We start from the raw sequence: 15,314 nt of genomic DNA, 5'->3' as shown, positions 1-15,314 counted from the left end.
CTGTGTCTCCTTCTCTCTCTGCCCCTCGTCCATTCACACTCTCTCTTTCTCTCAAAAATAAATATATAGTTAAAAAAAATTCTAAGTACCAGTGTTAAAGAATCTGTTTCAAAGCAAGAAAGGCACTGGCATTTGTGTAGAACAATTCCTCACCGTGGACAGTCAGCATCCCTGGCCCGGGCCCACTGAATGCTGGTGGCATTCCTTAGCCACGCTTCCAAGTGCCCCCAGGGCATGAACCCATCATCCCTGGTTGGACATCCCCAAGTCTCGTGTCGATGGGACTGAACCCAGCTGTAAATGACGGGTCAGCCCATAGAAGTCGCTCTGCGCCACTCCAAATGTCTGTGTTTTCACCATCACCTCTCCAGAGACGAACAGCGTCTTATAGGCAGAGCTCATTAGATGTCCTCCCGGCCCTGCTCCAAGATCCAGAATTGGAAACTATATTCACCTGGCACTTCCTTGCTGGGCTCTCCTTCATGGGGGAATAACGGGCTCTCTGACAGGACTTCAGGGAAGCAGAAGTCGGGGGCCCACCTGCACGGTGTGAGTCAGAGTGGTCCTGACTGACACGTTTCCCCCAGGGTCCCACATGCCCAATCCTAATCAGAGCTCCAATGGGGACAGCCAGCACATGCACAGAGACATCAAACCCTTCACCTTCTATTTGAGTGCTATGTCCTCTAAACAGCACCTCATCATTTAGGATGTGAGTGGTCAGAAGCTTCCTAAATTTCAAAACTCTCCTGGGGACAAATCAGCCTATACAAGGAAAGCTAAAACTCCACTAAGCCCACCACTCAATTTCAGAGTGTCCAAGTAGGAACAGCACGTATGGGGAGACCAGAGTGCTGCCAAAATGTGGTGTGATCTGAAAGTCTCCCGAGGCCTCCTATTAGAAAAGGCATCTTCCGCTGACCAGCACTGTGGGCCTGAACAACCTCAGAATGGCAATTATCCCCTAATCACACTTAAAATGCAAATAGAGTCCCCGGGAGGAGGATCACGTTAATTCACGAATGTATTGACTCCTTTTCACTCCTTTCCCCATTAGCATCAGTTCATTTCCCGGTTATTTTAGGGCAGGCGTTGGAAAAGGTCTACGAGTGCGGTAGAAGAGAGGAGAGTGGGCGGCCCTCGTGGGCAGGCCTGAGTGATGTCCCCAGTTGGGAGCTGGGGGCACTGGGATTCCGGGAGAGATGTAGGAACTCCACATCTTGTCCAAGGAAGGTCCCATGAATGGAGTCTCCGGAGGGTGGGAATCTTTAGCCCGAGAAAGGTAGACCGACTTGATCTCCACGGTCAGTAGTGAACGGCAAGAAGAAGGAAGACCAGCTATCCTCCATGTGGACTGAGCAGGACAGGAGGGGCCCGAGGGGTCTCAGAGAGCCTGTGATGTGTGCACCCCTCACACCTAATGGTTGGAGATCCAGGAATGAGCCATCAGCAATGTGGTCTGATTTCATCCAGAACTGGGGAAAAGGTAGGCAGAGTGCTGAGTGGTCAAAACAGCATCTCTCCATCCCTCCCCACCCCCCCCCCCCGATTCGGTTTTATCGTCACAACCCCAGGAAGGTCCATCCGTGTTTCCCAACTATTTTAACTGCCTCGTTCCTATGCCTGCCTTTCACGTTTCGTACTGTACTGTGAGCAGATGAAGTGCAGCGTACCCAACATCCAGAAACTGTATAGCAAGTAGAAAAGGGTTGCCCAGACTGTTTCACCTATGGAGACCCCAGACCCCCAGAGAGAAGTGACAGCTCTTCCAGCAATGGTCCGTTTTTTCTTCAAGGATTTTCCCCGAAACACTGCACTTATCTTTGCACGCTCCCCCCACCCACCCCTCAGAACGCTTGAACAATTCTGCCGTGTCTGTCACCCAAACTCTTCATGCGCTAGTAGGTGCCTACCCCTCCCTCTTTGTCTCCTCCCACGTCCCCATGTGAGCAGACCCACCCCTTCACTGGCCCCTGTGCAAACTCCCTGGGTCTCGGGGACTATCCTCTACACTATGAGACATCCATAACATCACACTAAAAGATCTTGCTAGCAATATCACATTTTAGCAAATGCAAAATTCTTGTGATTAAAAAAAAAACAATTAAATTATAAGACCTAAAAGTAACTTTGCATTAGCTACTGGCCACTTCGGATCACACTCCAGAGGCATCTGTTCACAGTCCTCCACCGTTAGGGGGTTCCTGAGTGGCCTCAGGCTTCAAGGGCACACCCCAGTACCCTTGCTTCTGCTCGGTCCTTGCTCGCCATGGACTCCCCCGGGCCGGGGGGCCCTTCTTTGTTTCCCATCTAAGTCCCACCCTCTCAGACCCAGCTCCTGCCTCCTGCCCTGAGGGAAGCTCCCTTCAACAGCCTCAGTGTACCCACCTTGTCGCATCCTGTAGCTCCTTATTCTCCTCACCACTAGGTGACACTTTGCAAAAGTTATTTTATATTATTACTTATCTATTTACATGACCGCCAAAGGGGAGCAACCAGGTCCTATAGAGTCAGTGGATCCGGCTGGTAACACATCCCTACAGAGTCACACCAAAGTCAAAAACGTGCAAAATCAAACGACTTGATAGGGAATTTTTAAAAACTATAAATGTAAGTTTAAAATATATTAAAACAACCACCACCTTCCCCTCTTAAATAGAAAACTCAACGGTAAAATCCCAGTATTTCAGTCATGTTGCTTATGCTGTTCTCTTCCTTCACAACCGACCACACCATCAACTGGCTTGCATCCAATGAGCAGCTAATCAAGGTTAGAGATTCCCTGCTTTCGGCTGAACTGCTAATTTCTGGGTTGTCACAGTTCTATGAGGTTAATGAGACCTTCCTTCTTCTTGTTTGAATCAGCCCTGTCATTTTTTTCTTTACTTATGGTAAAGTGCTGCAAAATATTCAAATAACACACACACACACACACACACACACACACTCTTCTGTGCAAGGACAGCAGCCATACCGCTGAAGCCCAGTGCAAGGTGGGCAGGCACCATGGATCACTCAGGATGCGGGTTCATTGGCCAATGCACAGCAGCCTGAACCAGGGGAGCGTAAGAGGAGGGTTTTTACTGGTGGGGGGATCAATGTGTAATGTACAAAATTCCCAACTTTCAGATGGTCAAGGATTGCTTTAACATACCTGTTTACTGCTCACCCCCTGTAGGGCATCATGCCTGAAGGGCCTCGATCATCAATGATCAATGAGGACAAGTCACCTTCACAGAGCAGTATCGCATCCCCCAGATCCATGGCCCATGGCAAACCGATCCTCAGACCCACGGGCTCGAGCCCGAGACTCTGGCAGGGGGGAGATGCTTTTGCTTACCGGCCGTGCCTCTGTATTTCCCAACTGAGAGCTTGTACCGCTCCTTGCTGGAGGCCACCTGGAAGAAATCATACACGGCATAGGCGGACTCGTTGGCTGTCTGTAGGTCCACTCTCACCTCATACCGGGTGGCAGTGCCAGTGGTGAGGTTGTGCAGCTGGTCGAGTCCTAAAAATAAAGCAGGCAATCCCAATAACCAATCAACCTACGTGTGCAAGTGCCCGCCTACCAGCAGCTGAGATGTTCGGCACCAAAAGTCACCTTAGCCTTCACCACCTCTGCTAATGGGCACTTCCTCACGCTATCTCTTTTGGGGGACCCATTTTCTCATCCTGTTATCTCTCTGGCACAGCCATATTAACGAGTGTGGAAACCACGTCCTGTGAGAAAGAGCGGTGGAGGGTAATCACTGGTGAACCTGCCCCCACACTCCTTCTCTCTAAAGTAGATGCACTTCTACTTATCTTCCCCTTATCTCACCAAGCAGAAGAGGGCATCAGATGCCACCGTAAGGTCTCTGGAGGAATTCTGCACCAAGAAAACCACATCATCACCTACTCTACCTGACACTGGGTCTCCAGATTATGATTTTTTTCATTCTCCATTTCCCAGTGGGTGCTTTCGGCTAGTTCACTCTCTATGAGCATCTGCTCCAGAAAAGAGCAGAAGGGAAAGGGAAAAAACAATCCCCATAATGATGGGCATTACTAGTAGAATTTCAGGGACTACTGGTATGACCTCCCAATAATAGCCCAGAATCCCAATCGGTCAACTATTTTTCTACTATGGTTTCTAAGATGTGCAGGCTCCAGGCAGATCCTGTGGAGCTCAGATACAGCATAAAGACCACCTGTGACAGCCACACCCGCTCACAATCCCAGCACATGAGAACCTTCCTAGCAACATGTCCCCACCAACACCTTGGTGGGTAGGTTCCTCAGGGTATCCTGTCCCTGTCACTGAAACATCTTCCTGAACGTGGGGAGCCTTCACAAGCCACCCAAGCAGCTTTTGAAGGGAGATGTCCCTTCCACAGCACAGCCCTTCCGGAATCTCAGAGTTCATACCAAGCCAGAACTCCTTCATGGGGTCCCCAAAGCCTTCCACGTAGGTCCGCCAACGCTTGAAGAAATCCAGCTGTCCAGTGTTGCGCCTTTGGAAGACCTGCAAAGGGAGATGGACCTTTCACTCTGACACACTTGGACAGATGTCACTGAGTGAAGGAGGGCAGCAGCTTGGACTGGGGCTGCCCCGAGGTCAGACAGAAGCAGAGAGAAGGTCACACTGACGGATGTGGTGACAGGTTGAAAGTGGAACTGAAAGAGAAGTGATTCTTGTGGTTTGGGCTTGCGGCACTGGGTGGCTGTTCCCTCAGCTATTGGCGGAGATGGGGGCTCTGAGAGAAGACAGGTTCTGCGGGTGCATCACGAGCTCACTTGGGACAAGGTAAGTGAGGGTCACCCCCAAGGTGCCCTGGCGACTGGGGAGGCCATAGTGGCAGATGAGTGAAGGACTAGGGTTCTGAAGAGAGATCTAGGCCAGACTTACAAAGGTAAGCATGTGTCTCAGATGATGCTAAGTGCCCACCAAGACCCATTTCACTTTCCTCTCCCCAGAAACACAGGGAATCTTCCTTCTCCAGGCTCCCTTGCAGTTAAGCTGGAGCCATGTGACTCATTCTAGCCAAAGGGCCGTAAGTGGGAGTGCAGGAGGGCAGGAGGGCTCTCCATGCTCCTTCTTCCATTGCCATGCGTCACGGGGCCTTGGTGAAGGCCACATGACCACAGAGCAGAGCCATGAGCTGGAATCAGCCTGAATCCTGAGTCACCACTTAGAAGTGACTGCCAAACCCCCAGAAGATTGCACACATGGGAAGAAACTTTTTATGTCTCAAATCATTGGAATCTGGTGGTGGTGTTTACTGCAGCAAGGCCTGCTCTATCCTAATGAATACAGAAAGCCACGGGGACACAGATCGTAAAGTGGAGCCACTGGAGAGGAGGAGATGACCTGGGAAGAAAGAGTACCTAAAAAGAGAAAAGGGCCTAGAATCAAGACTCGGGGACCACCAATACGCAGCAGCCAGGTGCAGAAGGATGTGTTCATTAAGGAGAACGTTCATGAAGGACAATTAGGAAAGCATGGAACCACAAAGACCACAGAGAGAAAAGTGTGGCCGATAGTGTCAACGGCAGGTAAGCAGTCAAGGGACACGTGGCCTAAGGAACACGTCCATAGAATTTAGTGAGACAGAAGTCGTGAGTGACTCTAGCAAAGGCTGCACTGGAGACAGACAAGGGCAGAAGCCAAAATGGAGTGGGCTGAAGAGTGAGTGGGAAGTGAGAAAATGGAGACAGACTTGGGTACTATTTCATGAAAATGTGTGCTGCCTTCTTTTCAAAAACTCCTCTCTTTGGGGAAGGAAGGCAGTTCCTGTCAGAGTAAACTGGACTCGTTTATATGAGGTAAACCTGAAAAGGAGCTACAAGCTAAACACACCTGTATATCCTACGAGAAGTGATACTAATTGATGTCATTCCTCGTGACCTTGAAAGACAGCCATGCTAACCGCCATCCTAGCTAACCTCAGAAATGATTCTGGAATTCTGGAAGGCTGGAATGGCATCTTTGTCTCCACCTACTTTCCTCTGTAGTCATTCGAATACAGAAGCCCCAACACAAAACCCCATCTCCCTCCTTTCCACCATGCTTCATAGCGGGTGCCTTGACGTGAAACACAATTATTTTGAATTTGGTAAGGTACACCTCCTAATATTTCTGTGTTCTTTACATTTTTTCTGGGAGGGAGGGAGAACAGAACAGGGGTCCCGCAACAGTGCTGAAATCTCCTCATGGGAGCTCACATTTAACTCCTTCTGAAGCACCAACCCACCTCTGCTGGTCCAGGAAGCCCTGAACTAGGGCATCAAATGGCGGGAGAGCCCTGGGCTCTGAGGCAGACCATGGCCACTGCCTGGCCAGGGGCTGGTGAGTCAGTCATCTCTATCACTGAGCCTCGGTCGGTCAGCTTGGTGACAAACAGGGTTAGAAGCGGGAAGGAAGTGTTTATCTCACAGGTGCTAGGAGAACTCAATGAAATGGCAAGTGTAAAAACATTCTACAATACCCAGGTGCTGAGCAGGACTTAGGGAACGATCGGGCCCATAATTACATACTGCATTAACACTGTTGTTCCTGTCCCCTTTTGTCCTTATTTTAGAGACTGTCACTCCTCTCTTAGCTTCCTTCATTTCTTTACTTACTGACCCACTTGTGTAACTACCATTTACTGAGCATTTTGTTAAGGGCTGGATACAGGGCGCGTATATATGATGCCATTTTACAGATGTGAAAGTTCAGAAAAGCAATTAGCCAGATTAAATAATAATCAGCTTATTATGTAATGGCTGACGCAAGGATAAAACATTGATCTCATCTTTTATAAGAACATTCGAAAATACCAGCTTTTACTGAGTCTATTTTCCAAAAATCATTTCTTAAGATTCTGGGGAGCTAACTGGTCATTTCCTAGCATGGTGCCTGTTCCAGCACCTTCCTGGGGACACTTCCTATACCATGGACAGTGGAATCCCAGGGCAGAAGTGTTACCAATGTTTGGTTCCTTGTACACCGGGTCAAATTACATTCCCACTAACATAATTAGTTATAGTACAAGATCAGGCTCAAATTTGATTCTGCCTTCCTAGGAGAGATGCATTACAAAGGCATTCTCCAATCACTGAATAGAGTACCTAAGCATGATAGGGGTTTTTCCCACTGATATATATTTGTATGTACATATATGTTTAATAATGTTAATAATGTAAATAATGTTACTAATGTAAATATATATACATATATATTTAATAATGTTTCAGCTTAGTGAGGAAAACTCCAAAAAAATGGTTCTGATGCTCTCTCCATCGCCATTTAGACCCAGCTCTGCCCTTACTACCTGTGGCCTTCGGCAACTTAGTGAACCTTGACAAGCCTCACTTTTCTAAACTATTAGATCAAGATGTTAATAGCCCATTTGTCATTCTCTTAAACTGAGGCTGTAGCAAGATCATTAATCACAATAAATCATGAAAGTGTGAAGGCCAGAGACTGGCACACACTGATACAAGTTATTATTATATCTCAATAAATGTTAGTTTGCATTTTATTGTGTCAAATTCCAAATGAACTGACCCACCATGAGCATTTGCACATCTTGATCAGGCAGCGTGACTGGACTCCCAGGGAATCTAGTCCATTCCCCTTCTATGAGGTGAAAACACCTGATGATGGACTGTCTGGGATAACAAGAGCCACTCAGCAAAGAAGTCTCGAGGCGGGCAATACGTCTCAAGACAGAACTGTCACTGAACTCTAGAACTTACTCAACGTCCTGACTCAATTGGGAGAAAAAAATGAAAATCTCATTTAGTTGCCTGTGGAAATAGCTTCTCATGTAATCCTTAAGACTTGCAAGATGGAGAACAAAGACAGAAATACCTGAGGCACCTAAGTGCTCCTGGATTGTCTTCATCCTGGCCTGCCTCCTGTGGTATCAGCTACCACGGGGTAGAGTTCTTCAGGCCTCTTAAACATAAGGAGTTCCTGCTGCCCCATGGAGGAAAATTTCCTTAAAAGGATTTTAGGAGCTCAATTTAAAAGAGCCACATACTGAGGTCATCTCTCAGTGACAAAAGATCCTTGAACCCCAAATCAGGGACAACGCCAGTAAAAGATTTGGTGCAGAAGTGCTCAGGACTCCGCATGTTTTCTGGACTGTGATCGCTTTGAAGAGGACCCTACAGAATCTCAGTTCATGTATTATCTTCAGGAGTCTGGGTCAGAACACAAGACTTGGGAGGGGGTGAAGGACCGGTATTGGTTAGAACATAGAGGGATTTTATTACTTCTGGAATTGACCTCAGTTTCCTGGTAAGGGTCCTTGGCGTGAGCAGGCCCCTTCTGGCAAGCTCCTTGAGAGCAGGGATTCACTACTGGCTCTTGAGTATATAAAACAGTGCTTGACACACAATAGGCACACAATAAGTAATTTTGGAAAAAATCTTGGGGATTCCCAGGTGGACACACCGGCAGGTATCTTTCTAGAGGTTGCCCTAGACAAACGTCTCCTTCCCGATGGGAGGCTGGCTTTCAAAAAGGCCACACTAGACAACACAAACATTCTGCCGATGGTCAGTTATGGACACAGACGCAGGATACTGGCTTCAAGCCTGAAGAGACCCGATGCTTACAACCGTGCTGATGAAAAGCAGCAGGGACAGCTCAGTGGCTCTGCTCAGGTAGAAAACCCTCCCGTGCTACAAGGTGTTCGGTTATTTTTACAAATCAATCAGGAATTTCTCCCATCCAATCCAGTGCCTGCCTTTCAGCCATCAGATGCAGCTGTGCGGATAATAAGTTTTCTTCACTGCTGCTTAGCGGATGGTATCATTTTACCCGTGGCTGCTCAAGTGTCTTTGGTCTCCCAGGCCCCTGAGCGAACGTGTAAATGAAGATAGTCTGAGCACTAGGAGATCATGCTTTCTCCTTCCCAGAGTGAGCTCCGGATGCACAGCAGGTTAAGGCCGCATGCTGGTCTGGAGTGGTGAGAGCCTCTAGCTGTTCAGGCACCGGGAGAAGGGGGTGGGGGGAGAAGGAAGGATCAGATCGAAACCCTCAGAGACAGCTCATCATATAATTGGATCAGGCTGATGTAATCAAAGTAGGTGCCATGTGGTGGGAGCAGACAACGGCCGGAGGGAATAAACCTCCACACAGAAGGACCATCAGCACGTTGCCAAGTTGCCCTCTTTCAGGCTTTAGCCTTCAAAGCAAAGTCCCCAAGGCCTCGCTTCTGACCTGCACAGCAGGATGCAGAGCCTGGACAAAGGGCTTCAATCCAGAGGCCCAAGGCCCAGGGAGGTCATGCGTTTCCATGGCGGATGGCCTTAGAGGACCCACAGGGAAGGCCAATGATCTGGAAGGCTGGAGTCCTGAAATCTGGCCCCAACTTTTGTCATTAATTCTTATGAAGGGCCAAGATACTTCTCCTTGTGGCCTCAATTTACCTATCTATAAACTAGAAATAATAACCGCTGTCACTTACTTGAAAGATTTTGTGTGAGAGTCTCGTTTATGAGAGTGCTTTGAAGAGAATAAAATGTAGGATTATACAAACATAGAGGGCATTATTAGATGCTGATAAACCCATGAGCCCCCACAATCGTTAACCTTAGTTTAACTAAGCCTGCTCTATCCTGGCCATGAAGTACTTCAGGCTCTATTCTTTTTTTTTTTAATTAATTAATGTATTTTGAGAGAGAAAGTGAGAGGGGAGGGCCAAGGAGAGGGAGAGAGAGGGAGAGAGACAGACAGACAGAGACAGAGACAGAGACAGAGAGAGAGAATCCCAAGCACGGCCCACACTGTCAGCGTGGAGCCTGATGTGAGCCTCGAACTTACCAACCGTGAGATCATGAGTTGAGCCGAAATCAAGAGTCGGAGGCTAGGGGCACCTGAATGGCTCAGTCAATTAAGCGTCCAACTTCCGTTCAGGTCATGATCTCACAGTTCCTGAGTTTGAGCCCCACATCGGGTTCTGTGCTGACAGTTCAGAGCCTGGAACCTGCTTCGAATTGTCTCTCCCTTTCTCTCTGCCCCTCCCCAGCTCTCTCTCTCTCTCTCTCTCTCTCTCTCTCAAAAATAAATAAACATTTAGGAAAAATTACAAAAAAACAGTTGGAGGCTTCACTGACTGAGCCACCCAGGCGCCCCCTTCAGGCTCTATCCTTACAGCCCGGGGCTGGGGGAATCAGAGAACAAAAACAAGCCACCCAGCCCCTCCCTCCCCGTGGATAAAGACTCACAATCCAGCCACCTCCGTCCGTGTCCATATCACAGTACACCTGCAGGGGCCGGCTGGCATCACCATGCAGGTAGATGGTATATAGACCGCTGGCGACATTGCTGTTCTGCTGAACTTGACTGCAGTCGGAAGGATGTGGAAAACGGGCACCAACTGGGAGTCAAGTAGAAAGGTAGCGTCGTTAGGCGAAGGGCAAGGAAGAAGTAGGGGGGCTAGTCCCTTTTTTCCAGATAATTTATTTTGTTCAGAAATTATTTCATAACCTCCTACTACTTTGCTTCTTCCGACCCTTCGCAAATATCTTATTTTTCTCATTCACCCTGCTCTCATCAAACCCTTCAAATGTAGTAGAAATAAGGTCAAGTTTACATCACTTCCTACCCTGATGCCCTCAAAATAACATTCTGTTCTGCTTCCCTCTTCAGTCTTTCTACCATGAGATCAATTTTGTTTGAACCCATAACCCTATTGCCACGTTTCCAGAGAAATCCATCACTCTGTCCACTCGCTCCTCCTTGGACAGCTTTCTTGGCTGTCCGATGCTTGTCCTCTACCACATTCTCGTTCAGAGAACATTACCTGTGGAAAGGGTGGTAGATACACTCCTGCTCCGGCGATCACCCTTAAAGGCAACCAAGGAGACTGGGTAGGCGATGCCCTGCTCAAGGCCTTGCAACTCAAGTCTCTCGTTCCCTCTTCCAAGCTGTACCTCCTACCAAACAAAGGAGACAGTAGACAGTCACTCAGTGTGTCACCCCCAGCACCCTAGCTGTCAACGGCTTTCCCCAGTGCTAATGACAGGAGTTCTCTGAGAGCACAGTGTTTGGTTTCTTTCAGGGCTTAGTGGCGCCCAGAATACGGGTGGGTCCCAGCAGCTTCGCTGGGGGGGCGGCGCCATGGTGATTCAGCCCTGCTGGAGTGCTAGCACAGAACTGGCACCACGGACCTCCCTGGAGGAGCACCCACCAGGTCTCCTGGGACCCTCTGCCTCCAGGTACATGCTGGAATACCAACTACAGCCACCAAGGCCAGCAGTGCTGGGCTGAGGAGCTAATAAGGGCGATCAAAGTGACTGCTGATAACTGTGCAGCAGGGCCACTGTTGGCCTTTCAGGAAACGTCCTTCTGAACCTATCTTATTTCCTCTACAGACATAGGGCTAACTTTCCTTGAAGCACTGTCATAAGCAACCATTAAGATGATGAATAAATCAAAGTGCCCTTCCTTTCCCTCTTCGTCCCTTCTCTCTTGCCAACAAGAAAGAGGAAGAATTTTCCATTGGAACAAGCTAAAAAACTTGCTGGCCTTCAGATTCCAGGTGGGAGGGATAACTCCTGAAAGAAGGTTTAATCAATCCATTCAATAAATATTTAGTGAGCACGTCTTGTGTGCCAGGTTGTAAGCACGTTAGATACAATGATAGATACAACAGACAAATTGTCCTTGGAGCGAATGTTTCCTGAGAAAGACAACAGAACAAAATAACATGGGGCGGATGTGCAGCCCACAAATACTCAATGGATAGCGAGGAGAAGGCACAAAAGTTAGTCCTCTAAAACGAGGCCACACGTACGATGTCGGCAGACAACTGTGTGCAGCAGCTTCGCTAACACAGCAGATGATCAGTAAGGCTCAACTCATTTCTTAGCCGGTGGCCATGACACCAGCAATCAAGCCGGTGGGCCCGGGTCAGTTGCTTCATTTGGAGGCTGGGCATGGGTACCAAGAGAAAAAGCAAGAAGTATCCAGTACCTTAACGGTGCCATCTGGGAGTTGGTAGGTCAGAATGTAGCCATCGATCTGAGCAGAGGGGGGCGTCCAGGTCAACACCCCCCCGGACTGTGTAACGGCAGATGAACGAAGGTTTTTGGGAGGGTCGATGTCTGTATACAGAAAGTCAGGTAATTATTATTAGTCGGTATTTCTGCAACCGAGGCAAGATCATTTTTGATGTGTTAACATATTTTCTACCAACTTATCCTTCCCATGGCAGCAGGCAGTTCCCAGGCAGTTCCTCCCCAGCAGCAGGCATGGTCTCTGCTCTTCCCTGCCACCAGCCCCTTATGACCTCAGTTTCTAAAAGCACACTCCAGGGGCACCTGGGTGGCGCAGTTGGTTGAGCATCTGACTTCAGCTCAGGTCACGATCTTGCGATCCGTGAGTTTGAGCCCCGCGTTGGGCTCTGTGCTGACAGCTGGGAGCCTGGAACCTGCTTCGGACTCTGTATCTCCCTCTCTCTCTGCCCTTCCCCTGCTCACGCCGTGTCTCTCAAAAAGGAATAAATGTGTAAAAAAAATTTTTTTAATAAAAGCACATTCCACACCCGCTGAGGACAAGGCGACTAAGGGAGAGGGGAGTGGGTAGGGCCGAGACAGTGCATCTATGCTCCCAGGTTCCCCACAGATTCTGCAAGAGTGGTGGGTATGAACAATCCAGATCATCAGGCAGATTCCCAGCGACAGCAGGGCTCCCGAAGTGACCCGGAGTGCGGATCTGAGGGAAACCCGTGCACAGAAACCACGTGTCCCGGCAAACACCTACCTGGAAAGATGACCACAGAGCTGCCCACCCCCCACCCCACGGCTGGCACTGGGAAACCACCCAAGACTTTATTTACACACAGCGCTGGAGAAGGAGCATGCCCCCTAAATCAGAGATACCGACCCACCAGCAGAATGGGGGCTTGCAACAAACATTAAGTTGGCGTAGAGATTTAAAGTTCTATTTCCGGGGGCGCCTGGGTGGCGCAGTCGGTTAAGCGTCCGACTTCAGCCAGGTCACGATCTCGCAGTCTGTGAGTTCGAGCCCCGCGTCAGGCTCTGGGCTGATGGCTCGGAGCCTGGAGCCTGTTTCCGATTCTGTGTCTCCCTCTCTCTCTGCCCCTCCCCTGTTCATGCTCTGTCTCTCTCTGTCCCAAAAATAAATAAAAATGTTAAAAAAAAATAAAATAAAAAAAATAAAGTTCTATTTCCTACCTAACTAAACATATGGCCTTAGATGCACACCCTGTACAGAAAGCGTGGGGAAGGCGTGATGGTGGTGGTCTTGTGCAAAGGAGAGGAAGAGAGAGAGGGAAGAAGAGGCAGAGAAAAAGCAGAGCCTTCCTTGTGGCTCTGAACGTGCGATGGGGAGGGAGGGGAGGGGGGGGAGTACACACTCTGGAGACCGGGAAACCAAAACTCAGCAAGAATTCTAGTCAAAACCATATTAATTGGTCAGATGGCTCGTTTTTTTAAACCCAATAAGATATTGAATGAAAAATTTCCATTTTGAAAAATCATCATAGAGGGTGATTTTAATTTAGAAGTTCCCAAAAAAGATGTCTCCAGGCTATTTTCTCCTCAGTAGCATTTCGGCCGAGAATGGAATTGCAATGTTTTAATAGAAATCAGGCAGCTGTTGTTTTGAATTAGGATGTTTTGACAAATTTTGAGTTCCTGTAATATCAGCTCGGTTTGACTTTCTAAAGTGTAACATCTGGCATGGATTTTATTCTTTCCATCACACTACAGAACTAAATTTCCTGCTTCCAAACATCAAAGCAAAACCTTAACTATTTAAATATCTTAAGCTGGCCTCTGCTACGTCTTTGACTGCCCACCAATCCCCTGGTTATGGACTTGAGATGTCTTAATTACTTCCACATTTCTGTGAAGTACAAAGATGGTAATATTGTTGTCTTTTTTAATTATTATTTAAGAGAGAGAGAGAGAGAGAGAGAGAGAGAGAGAGAGAGAGAGCATGCAAGCACAGGAGGGGCAGAGGGAGAGAGAGAATCCAAAACAGGCTCTGTGCTGTCAGCTCAGAGCCTGGAGCAGGGCTCTCGATCCCACAACCCTGGGATCATGACCTGAGCCAAAATCAAGAGTTGGACACTCAACCCCCTGAGCCACTAAGGCACCCCTTATTGTCTTTAAAAATGGGAAGAGTGAGAGGCACTTGGGCGGCTCAGTGGGTTACGTGTCCAACTTCAGCTCGGGTCATGATCTCATGGCTCGTGAGTTGGAGCCCTGTGTTGGGCTCTGTGCTGACAGCTGAGAGCCTGGAGCCTGCTTCAGATTCTCTCTCCCCCTCTCTCTCTCTCTCTGCCCCTCTTCCACTCATGCTTTGTCTATCTCTCTCTCAAAAATAAACATTAATTTTTTTTTAAATGGGAACAGTGAAGCAAAGAGAAGATAATGAAGGAACAGAGGGAGAAAGGAACGAGGGCGACAGAGAGAGGAGAGAGGAGAGAGGGAGGGAGGGTAAAGGAAAGAAGGAAGGAGGGAGGGACTGGCTGCCTCTGGGGAACAGCATTGACTATTAAGGAGTCTGGGCTGTACAAGAGTTTTTCTTTCTACGCGTTCCTTTGAATAGTTTGAATTTTTTTTTTAATGTAAGTATACTTTACTCTTTTAATTAAAAAATCCTGCTAATTGTAACTTATAAGGAAATTCAAGGCACCTCTAACTCCAGTGGCCACACATGGTGTCCCCCGCCACAAAGGGGATGGCCAGCCCTTGCCCAGATGTCCAAAGAGACCCGAGGACGTCAGGGTGGGCACAGGGAGTCTCTCGGTCCCTGTGAGGCCCCACCACACACACAAAACACAACAGCCCAGGCCCCTCTGATCACTAACTGGAAAGGGACAGCGAGGGAGAAAGACACTCCACCACCGCCCCCAATCCGGGACGTGGACACAGAAGTGCTACGTTGCCTCCCTCTTCTCCAAACTGGAGCCGAGGCCCGCCAGGTTCTAACATCCAGGTGGAGAGCCTGGGAGCTGGGCAGGGCGGAGGACAAGCTGATGGAGGCCCCGCACAACCACCCGGAAGAGCCACACACTTTCACTTTCACACTGCCTCCTCTACACTCCTTTTTTTTTTTTTTTTTTTTTAAGTTCATTTATTTTGAAAGAGAGAGAGAGTGCACACCAGTAGAAGGAAGGCAGAGAGAGAGGGAGAGAATCCCAAGCAGGCTCCGTGCTCCCAGCACAGAGCCCAACGTGGCTTGAACTCCTGAACCACGAGATCACGACCTGAGCCTAAATCATGAGTCGGACACTTAACCCACTGAGCCACCCAGGCACCCGTCCTCTACACTCTTCTCAATCAGAGCCCTCGTATCCGCGTAA

General features: G+C 48.6%; 1 protein-coding gene across 1 annotated transcript in view; it reads right to left on the bottom strand.

The window, feature by feature from the left end:
- Positions 1 to 15,314, bottom strand: part of TNN (tenascin N) — a 53,941-nt gene that overhangs the window by 6,192 nt on the left and 32,435 nt on the right. The window contains exons 12-16 of the mRNA XM_030303384.2: positions 11,954 to 12,084; positions 10,782 to 10,914; positions 10,204 to 10,355; positions 4,408 to 4,504; positions 3,341 to 3,508 (exon numbers count right to left, since the gene is read on the bottom strand). Of these exons, the coding sequence (XP_030159244.1) occupies positions 3,341 to 3,508; positions 4,408 to 4,504; positions 10,204 to 10,355; positions 10,782 to 10,914; positions 11,954 to 12,084 (681 nt within the window). The remainder of the gene's footprint in view (positions 1 to 3,340; positions 3,509 to 4,407; positions 4,505 to 10,203; positions 10,356 to 10,781; positions 10,915 to 11,953; positions 12,085 to 15,314) is intronic.

The sequence above is a fragment of the Lynx canadensis genome, chromosome F1 (assembly GCF_007474595.2).
Source record: "Lynx canadensis isolate LIC74 chromosome F1, mLynCan4.pri.v2, whole genome shotgun sequence".
Taxonomy (NCBI): Eukaryota; Metazoa; Chordata; class Mammalia; order Carnivora; family Felidae; genus Lynx; species Lynx canadensis.
Note: the sequence above shows the minus strand (reverse complement) of the source record. Positions and strands in the feature narration are given on the sequence as shown.